Source organism: Mus caroli, unplaced genomic scaffold, assembly GCF_978045245.1.
Source record: "Mus caroli unplaced genomic scaffold, Mus_caroli_1 scaffold_7, whole genome shotgun sequence".
NCBI classification, from domain to species: Eukaryota; Metazoa; Chordata; class Mammalia; order Rodentia; family Muridae; genus Mus; species Mus caroli.
The window spans coordinates 79236052-79245574 of NW_028227262.1; the positions used below are offsets into that span (position 1 = coordinate 79236052).

The 9523-nt window shown below is 37.8% G+C and overlaps 1 gene segment (V, D, J or C); it reads left to right on the plus strand.

The window, feature by feature from the left end:
• The first annotated feature begins 8709 nt into the window (after positions 1 to 8709).
• Positions 8710 to 9315, plus strand: LOC110287733 (immunoglobulin kappa variable 5-48-like). The segment is given in 2 exon segments: positions 8710 to 8758; positions 8969 to 9315. Coding segments are annotated over 2 exon segments (396 nt in total).
• The last annotated feature ends 208 nt before the right edge of the window (positions 9316 to 9523 follow it).

Sequence of the window (9523 nt, forward strand, 5' to 3'; positions counted from 1 at the left end):
GAAAATTTACTCAGTTTACTGTAGTCAGTACTGCTTGGTCTCAGTGAAAATCCTCTTGTGAGAGAATTAATCACATGGGGATTTGTTTTCAATTTTCCAATCTCAGATGCCAGATGTTACATCCAGATAACTCAGTCTCCAGCCTCCCTGTCTGCATCGCTGGGAAAAAGTGTCACCATCACTTGTCAAGCAAGTGAGAACATTTACAAGTATTTAGCATGGTATCAGCAAAAACCAGGGACATCTCCCTATCTCCTTATTTATGGCGCAACCAGCTTGGCTGATGGTGTGCCATCAAGGTTCTCTGGCAGTAGATCTGGCACGCAGTATTCTCTCAAGATTAACAGTTTGCAGCCTGAAGATGTTGCAACTTATTACTGTCAAAATGCTTTAAATACCCCTTCCGAAGTGATTCAGTCTATGATATAAACCACCCATGGAAGCAGAAGTGAGAATGCTGGCTGGTGTTTCCACCTGCTCAACTGCTCAGAGTGCTTCACTTTGCCAGGGATTATATTTCAATGGGATGTTTTCACATAAGAGTCAGAAAAACTTTACTATGTCCTATATTCCTGTACTTTCCCCCATACCTAGGGTCAAAATAAGGGATTTTTTTTACATGTGTAATAAAAATAAAAAAGAAAAAGAAAACCAGAAAAAAACTGTATTTATGTTTATCAGATTTATGGCAATAGCTGAGATTCATTCAACACCTTTGTTGAATGAATATACACACATACACACACCATTCAAGTGGAGTTATTTCGACAAGAAAAATTTATCTATTTATAGGATTAATATATTGAGGAAAAAGTCTGTGGATATAGTTTAATGATTAAGAACATTCAGATGATCTTAATATGAGATGTAACATTCACTTGATTTCTTGGTTTTGATAACTCCAATTCAGATTTTAAACCACTCTTCCTGCCTATGAATAAGAGAAATCCTGCCAGTGTCCAGGCAGGTATGCAATCAGCAAAGAGGTGATAAAGATACCTTAGTTTAAATTGACTTCTTCAACCTGGATCAGACTTGTGGTATCTGATCTTGCTTGGTGTACTCCAAAGAAATTTAAACATAGTATACTTTGGGAGAAAAATTTTCTGGTGTAATGCAATCCCTGGTACAAAAAGAAGTGTTATTAGATAGAAACTCAAGCCAGGGTACATGTCATTTCTTATCTGTACTCTCTTATGAGGTAATGGAAGAAACTAGAAAGATCCCAGATGTCCCTCAACAGAGGAATGGATACAGAAAATGTGGTACTTTCACACAATGGAGTACTATTCAGCTATCAAAATCAATGAATTTATGAAATTGTTAGACAATGGATAGATCTGGATGATATCACTCTAAGTGAGATAACCCAATCACAAAAGAACATACTAATATGCATTTAATGATAAGTGGATATTAGCCAAGAAAATTAGAATACCCATGATACTATTTGGGAAACACTTGAAACTCAAGAAGAAGGAAGACCAAAGTGTGGATACTTCCTTCCTTCTTAGAATAGGGAACAAAATACCCATGGAAGGAGTTACAGAGACAAAGTTCGGTGCTGAGACTAAAGGAAGGACCATCCACAGATTGCCCCACCTGGGGATCCATCCCATTAACAACCACCAAACCCAGACACTATTGTATATGCCTACAAGATTTTTCTGACAGGACCCTGATAGAGCTGTCTCCTGTTAGACTATTCCAGTCCCTGGCAAATACAGAAGTGGATGCTCAAAGTCATCTATTGGCTGAAACACAGTGTCCTCAATGAAGGAGCTAGAGAAAGTAACCAAGGAGCTGAAGGGGTCGGCAATCCTATAGTAGGAACAACAGTATGTACTAACCAATACCCCCAGAGCTTGTGTCTCTAGCTGCATATTTTGCAGTGGATGGCCTAGTTGGTCATCAATAGGAGGAGAGGCCCTTGTTCTTTTTGTTTGTTTGTTTGTTTTGTTTTGGTTTGGTTTGGTTTTCTTTTGTTTTGGTTTGGTTTGGTTTTGATTTTTCAAGACAAGGTTTTTCTGTATAGTCCTGGCTCTCCTGGAACTCACTTTGTAGACCAGGCTGGCCTCGAACTCAGAAATCCACCTGCCTCTGCCCCTGAAGAGCTAAGATTAAAGGCATGGGCTACCACTGTTTGGCTGAGGCCCTTGTTTTTGCAAATATTCCATGACCCTGTATAGGGGAATGCCAGGGCCAGGAAACAGGAGTGGGTGAATTGGGGAGCAGGTGGAGGTGAGACTGTAAAGGGGATAACATTTGAAATGTAAATGAAGAAAATATCTAATAAAATATTTTAAAGTTAAAATATTAAAAACTAAAAGCAATATACAGGAAACCAAAAAACCAATATCAAATTAAATGGAGAGGTACTTGAAGCAATCCCACTATAATCTGGAACAAGACAAGGATGCCCACTCTTCCAATACCCATTGAATATCCTGTGCCAAGATCTAGCTAGAGAAATAAGACAACAAGAGGATATCAAGAAAGAAGTATATGTATTGCATTTGCAGATGGTATGATTGTTTACCTAAGCAATTCCAAAAATTTATCACAGAGCATCTACAGCTGATAAACAACTTCAGCAAAGTAGCTGTATATAACATTTACTCAAATTAATCAGTACCCCCCCTTTTTTTACACAAATGAAAAATGGGCCAAGGAAAAAACCTCAAGAAATAATATCCTTCAAAATAGTCATACACAATGTAAAATACCTTGGGGTAATTCTAACTAAACAAGTAAATTATCTGTTTGACTAGAACTTCATGTCTCTCAAGAAATTGAAGAAGACCTCAGAAAATGTAGAGATCTTCCCATGCTCATGGATTGGTAGGATTAACATAGTAAAACTGGCCATCTTACCAAAACAAATCCAAAGATTCAATGCAATCTCTATCCAAATTCCAACTTAATTCTTCAAAGACATGGAAAGAGCAATTCAATTTCAGTTGAAAAAAATAACAACAATAACAACAAAACAGGATAGCAAAAACAATTTTTAACAATAAAATAAGTTCTGCGGGACTCAACATTCCAGACCTCAAGTTTTACCTCATAGCAAAAGTGATAAAAACTGCATGGTATTGGTAAAGAGACAGATAGTTTGATCAGTGGAATAGAATTGAAGACCCAGAAATAAAACCACACACTTATGGGCACTTGATCTTTGACTAAGAAACCAAAAGTATTTAATGGAAATAAGAAAGCATCTTCAATAAATCTCTAGAGATGTCCTTGCCTTGCTGTACTGAGGTAAAAGCTCAGCTATAGTCTTGCTTTAGATGATCACTTAGCTTATTTCATCTCAAAATGATAAGTCCTTTCAGGTTTCTGTTTCTGTTATTGCTATGGAGGTTGGGTAAGTAGAGAATGAGATGCAGGAGATAAATGGGGATCGAGGGTGAGTTCTGACTGCCTATGTGGGCTGTCCATGTGTGGTGAGGCAGATACTATTTTCTAAGATGGACACTGAGGTTAAGGTACAGTATAATGAGAAATTCCAAATGTGACAGGAACTGTGCCGAGATGAAGATTCTAGTGTAGAAGGGAAGGGGTGATATACATGACCTTTAGGACATTCCACATAAATGTTTCGTGGAAAAGCATTTGATATATATTTCAAAAAGCACAAAACATACCAGGATATGACTAGATATGAATAAAAAATGTATTCACAAAGTTGGCTTGGAAAGGATGCTTATGACTTTGCACTGTTATACTTTTAGGAACCAGTGGTGGTGATGTGATATAACAGTCTTCATGCTCTGTAGAGAAGACATCTTATTTATTTTATGGATGCATCGCATGTCAATTAAAAAACCTAAGGCCTATGGCTTAGGCAGGAAATGGGAGGTAGGATAGCTAGGATGAGAAAGTATTATGGGATAGAGGTGCAAAAAGGATCAGTCCAGGGAAGATGTGTGGAAAGGGACACATGTTACCTGAGCACAGGTAATAAGCTACATAAGAAAATGTAAATTAAAATAAATTGGTTACCTTAAGTTATATGTCTAGACATCAAAGTGCCTAACTATATATGGCCAAGGTATTTGTAAATGTATTTTGACTCTGAGTCTTATTTCTGGGAGCATGGGTCTAGTAAGCAGGCCCATGCATAACTTTTACAGTTCCTATTGGACAATCAGCCTCCATCTATTGCAAGTCAGTGTCTTCTAGATAGGAATGGAAAATTTTAACTGTGTCTACACTGTGTTACAGTGTTCAGGCCACTGTCTACAGCATCTCATCGATCAGATGTTCATTTAGACCCTAGGAAAACTAACAGGTTCAGTAGCCATGGCTCAGGCATAAATTTTACATTCAAAATCAGTTGAGTGGAGGTTGATTATTTGGGAGTTTATTACTGCATGAAAGCTACACATGATCCTCCCATAGTGATACAGACCGTAAAAAAAAATATCCTTGCTTGTGGCAGTGCACCCATCAATGCACCACCTAACTTGAGAGGAGTAGAACACTCTGTATGTGTGATAGGAGGGGCTGGGGAACTTGAGCAATTGTTTGCAATGAGCTTTGAGTAGACACATCTGGGTGGATGAATGCTTTGACTAGACCTCAAATTCTATCAGTTTCTGATCCTTCGAGCTGGAACAACCATGGTATTGCCTTTGTGTCAGCAGAAATTAATCTCATTAATCTAGTTTATTCTCAAAATTTTAACTGTTTAATTTTTTGTATTAATCTTTTCTTCTTCATCACATTGTTTTCCTTTAAAGATGCATGTTATGCCCTAGTATAAAGGAATGCCAGGGCCAGGAAGCTGGATTATGTGGGTTGGTGAGCAGGGGGAGGGGGGAGGGAATGGGGCTTTTCAGAGGGGAAATGAGGAGGGGACTATTTGCAATGCAAATAAAGAAAATCTCTAATAAAAAGGAGATCCTGTGGCCTAAATAATTGATTTTCTCATGGCAAAAAATGCATGTGTTTTTAATGAAGTTTTCATTTAACTTGTAAAATGCTTGGATGTCTATCATATTATCTTCTAACTTCCTAAGTAACATTATGAATTATTTAGAATATCTTCTGAAAGAATTAAATAGAATTCATTTTGTAAAGGATGTATTACCACAAAGGAGGTATGTTCATTGGGAGACTTAATTTTACTGCTATTTAAATGTTTCTTAAGCCTTTATGTTGATATTTCTGAATCTGACAAAATATTTGGCTCCATACATTTTATTGATGGATTTTTAAAGTGAAAGACTTACTCCTACAGGTTGGACTTGGCTCAGGTTGTGTATATTTTGCAACCTGCATAATTCTTCTCTCATTATTATCAACAATAACAAAACCAGCAAGTGTCCCAGTGGGCTAAGATTTGGTATTTGGGGTCTTCTCTCCCTACTGGGATGTGCTTCTAATAAGGCTGGTTACCTATAATTCTGTGAAATGTACCTGAGGGGCAAAACTTTATAGTGCAGAGAACTGTGCGAGCGGGTCTTTTTTTTGTTTGTTTGTTTCCTTATTCTGTGGAGGACCTGTGTTCCCCAGTGTCTTCAATTAGGCATGAGAATGCGAATTGATCCATTCCTATCTCCTTGTACTAAGGTCAAATCTAAGTGCATTAGGAACTCCACATAAAACCAGAGACACTGAAACTTATAGAGGAGAAAGTAGGGAAAAGCCTTGAAGATATGTGTACAGGGGAAAAATTCCTGAATAGAAGAGCGATGGCTTGTGCTGTAAGATCGAGAATCAAAAAATGGGACCTCATAAAGTTGCAAAGCTTCTGCAAGGCAAAAGACACCGTCAATAAGACAAAAAGACCACCGAAAGATTGGGAAAGGATCTTTACCTATCCTAAATCAGATAAAGGACTAATATCCAATATATATAAAGAACTCAAGAAAGTGGACTCCATTAAATCAAATAACTCCATTAAAAAATTGGGCTCAGAACTGAACAAAGAATTCTCACCTGAGGAATACTGAATGGCAGAGAAGCACCTAAAAAAATGTTCAACATCCTTAATCATCAGGGAAATGCAAATCAAAACAACCCTGAGATTCTACCTCACACCAGTCAGAATGGCTAAGATCAAAAATCCAGGTGACAGCAGATGCTGGCGAGGATGTGGAGAAAGAGGAACACTCCTCCATTGTTGGTAGAATTGCAAGCTTGTACAACCACTCTGGAAATCAGTTTGACGGTTCCTCAGAAAACTGGACATAGTACTACCAGAGGACCCAACAATACCTCTACTGGGCATATATTCAGAAGATGTCCCAACCGGTAAGAAGGACACATTCTCCACTATGTTCATAGCAGCCTCACAGATGCCCCTCAACAGAGGAATGGATACAAAAAATGTGGTACATTTACACAATGGAGTACTACTCAGCTATTAAAAGGAATGAATTTATGAAATTCCTAGGCAAATGGATGAACCTGGAGGACATCATCCTGAGTGAGGTGACACAATCACAAAGGAACTCACACAATATGTACTCACTGATAAGTGGATATTAGCCCAAAATCTTAGGATACCCAAGATATAAGATACAATTTGTTAAACACATGAAACTCAAGAAGAACGAAGACCAAAGTGTGGACACTGTGCCCCTTATTAGAATTTGGAACAAAACACCCATGAAAGGAGTTACAGAGATAATGTTTGGAGCTGTGACGAAAGGATGGACCATCTAAAGACTGCCATATCCAGGGATCCATCCCATAATTAGCTTCCAAGCACTGACACCATTGCATACACTAGCAAGATTTTGCTGAAAGGACCTAGATATAGCTGTCTCTTGTGAGACAATGGCGGGGCCTAGCAAACACAGAAGTGGATGTTCACAGTCAGCTATTGGATGGATCACAGGGCCCCCAATGGAGGAGCTAGAGAAAGTACCCAAGGAGCTAAAGGGATCTGCAACCCTATAGGTGGAACAACATTATGAACTAACCAGTACCCCAGAGCTCTTGACTGTAGCTACATATGTATCAAAAGATGGCCTAGTCGGCCATCACTGGAAAGAGAGTCCCATTGGACTTGCAAACTTTATATGCCCCAGTACAGGGGAATGCCAGGGCCAAAAAGTGGGAGTGGGTGTGTAGGGGAGTGGCAGGGGAGGGTATTTGGGACTTTTTGGATAGCATTGGAAATGTAAATGAGGAAAATACCTAAAAAAAAAAAAAAAGATAAGGAGGGACGTTTCACACTCATCAAAGGTAAAATCTACCAAGATGAACTCTCAAACCTGAACATCTATGTTCCAAATGCAAGGGCATCCAAATTCATAAAAGAAACTTTACTAAAGCTCAAAGCACATATTTTACCACACTAAATAATAGTGGGAGTCTTCCACACCCTACTCTTATCAATGGACAGACCATGAAAACAGAAACTAAACAGACACAATGAAACTAACAGAAGTTACAAAACAAATGTACTATATATAACATTTTATCCAAATTATATAACATTTTATCCTAATACAGCTTTTTATCTACACCTCATAGGAACTTCTCCAAGCTAACCATAACTGTCACAAAACAGGCCTCAACAGATACAAGAAGATTGAAATAATCTCATGCATCCTATCAGATCACCACAAAATAAGGCTGGTCTTCAATACCAACATAAATATTAGAAAGCCAACATTCACATGGAAGCTGAACAACATTCTACTCAATGATAACTTGGTCAAGGATGAAATGAAGAAAGAAATTAAAGATTTTTTTGGAGTTTAATGAAAATGAAGCCACAACATACCCAAACTTATGGGACAAAATGAATGCAGTGCTAAGAGGAAAACTCATAGCAATGACTGCAGCCAAAAGAAAGTGGAGAGAGAATTCACTAGTAGTTTGAGAGCACATCTGAAAGCTCTAGAACAAAATGAAGTAAATTCACCCTAGAGAAATATATGGTGGGAAATAATAGAACTCAGGGCTGAAATCACCCAAGTGTAAACATACATAACTATACAAAGAATCAACCAAACTAGGATCTGATTCTTTGAGAAAATTATCGTCTTTTAAGTAACAAGAAAAACATGTACTATGGAAGGAATTTGTTTAAACACTCAAGAAATACATCTGTAGTACTCCTCATTTCTGTTGTTGGAAAGACATGAAAGATGTACTATTTGGGACGTATTGGAAAAGTGCTAAAAGTATTTTGATATCTCAACCTCATAAATTCGTCTTCATTCTGGCAGATTATAAACATTTATAAGGATTTTTTTTCTCCCCCTGGAAAAATTTGTCTTCATAAGATATCCTGAATTTCTTACTTGTTGTTAATTAAATTTTGATAGTGTGATATCATTTTAGGTTTACATGTTGTTATGCTACTTTGAATGTTCAGTTTCTTAAAGATTCTTAAAGATTCTTCACCCATACTGTAAAGAAACATCAAAGAAAACAACATCAGCCTGGAAGAAGACAATGGATATGAGATTTCCTTAAACTATGCTAATTATGTAAGCATGTAAGTAGAAGCCAAGTCTCTTTTAAACTTCAACATCTATTCAGGTAACCAGCAAGGGGATAAATATTCTAAGAAGGCACTAGGAGCCTGCTTTTCTGACCAGATCTTATTACAAATATTATAAAGTCAGTATGATTTGCATAAATACATCTTCTTTTAGTGCTCCTGCCCCTTAGAGTATTATAAGAAGGTCTCTATCAGAACTGTGTCATGATCCACACAAACTAAGGGAAAGCTCAAAGATGGTCTTCAAACCTCAGATACTTGGACTTCTGCTTTTCTGGATTTCAGGTATGACTGCTTGGACATGGAAATAAAGTGGCGATATTATTTAAATATGAAATTTTCTTATTTTATTTGGAACCTAGCACCACATTGTATTTGACTTCCTGTTTAAAGAAATTGATACAATGAAAGTCTTTTATTTTTTTTAAGTAGTTTAGGAGTGACTTTCATATTCAATACTGTGTCCTACTAAACTTTTTTTTTCTATTTTTCCAGCCTCCAGAGGTGATATTTTGCTAACTCAGTCTCCAGCCACCCTGTCTGTGACTCCAGGAGATAGAGTCAGTCTTTCTTGCAGGGCCAGCCAAAGTATTAGCAACAACCTACACTGGTATCAACAAAAATCACATGACTCTCCAAGGCTTCTCATTAGGCATGCTTCCCAGTCCATCTCTGGGATCCCCTCCAGGTTCAGTGGCAGTGGATCAGGGACAGATTTCACTCTCAGTATCAACAGTGTGGAGACCGAAGATTTTGGAATGTATTTCTGTCAACAGAGTAACAGCTGGCCTCACACAGTGATGCAGACCATAGCAAAAATCACCAGGAAAGCAGAAGTGTGAGGCTGGGCTGCTTCAGCTGTTTTTCATGGTACCTCAACCTTCTTCTAAGTGGAAACAAAACAGATGGGGCCTGCTGTGAGTTTAGAGCTATTGAAGAAGACTGGAAGTCTCCCTAGCCTATGAATTCTCTTCACTCTATTTCAGCTCTAGAATATTTTGCCTAATGTTGTCCTTGTGTAATCATAAGGATAATCTTCCTCCAGTAGAC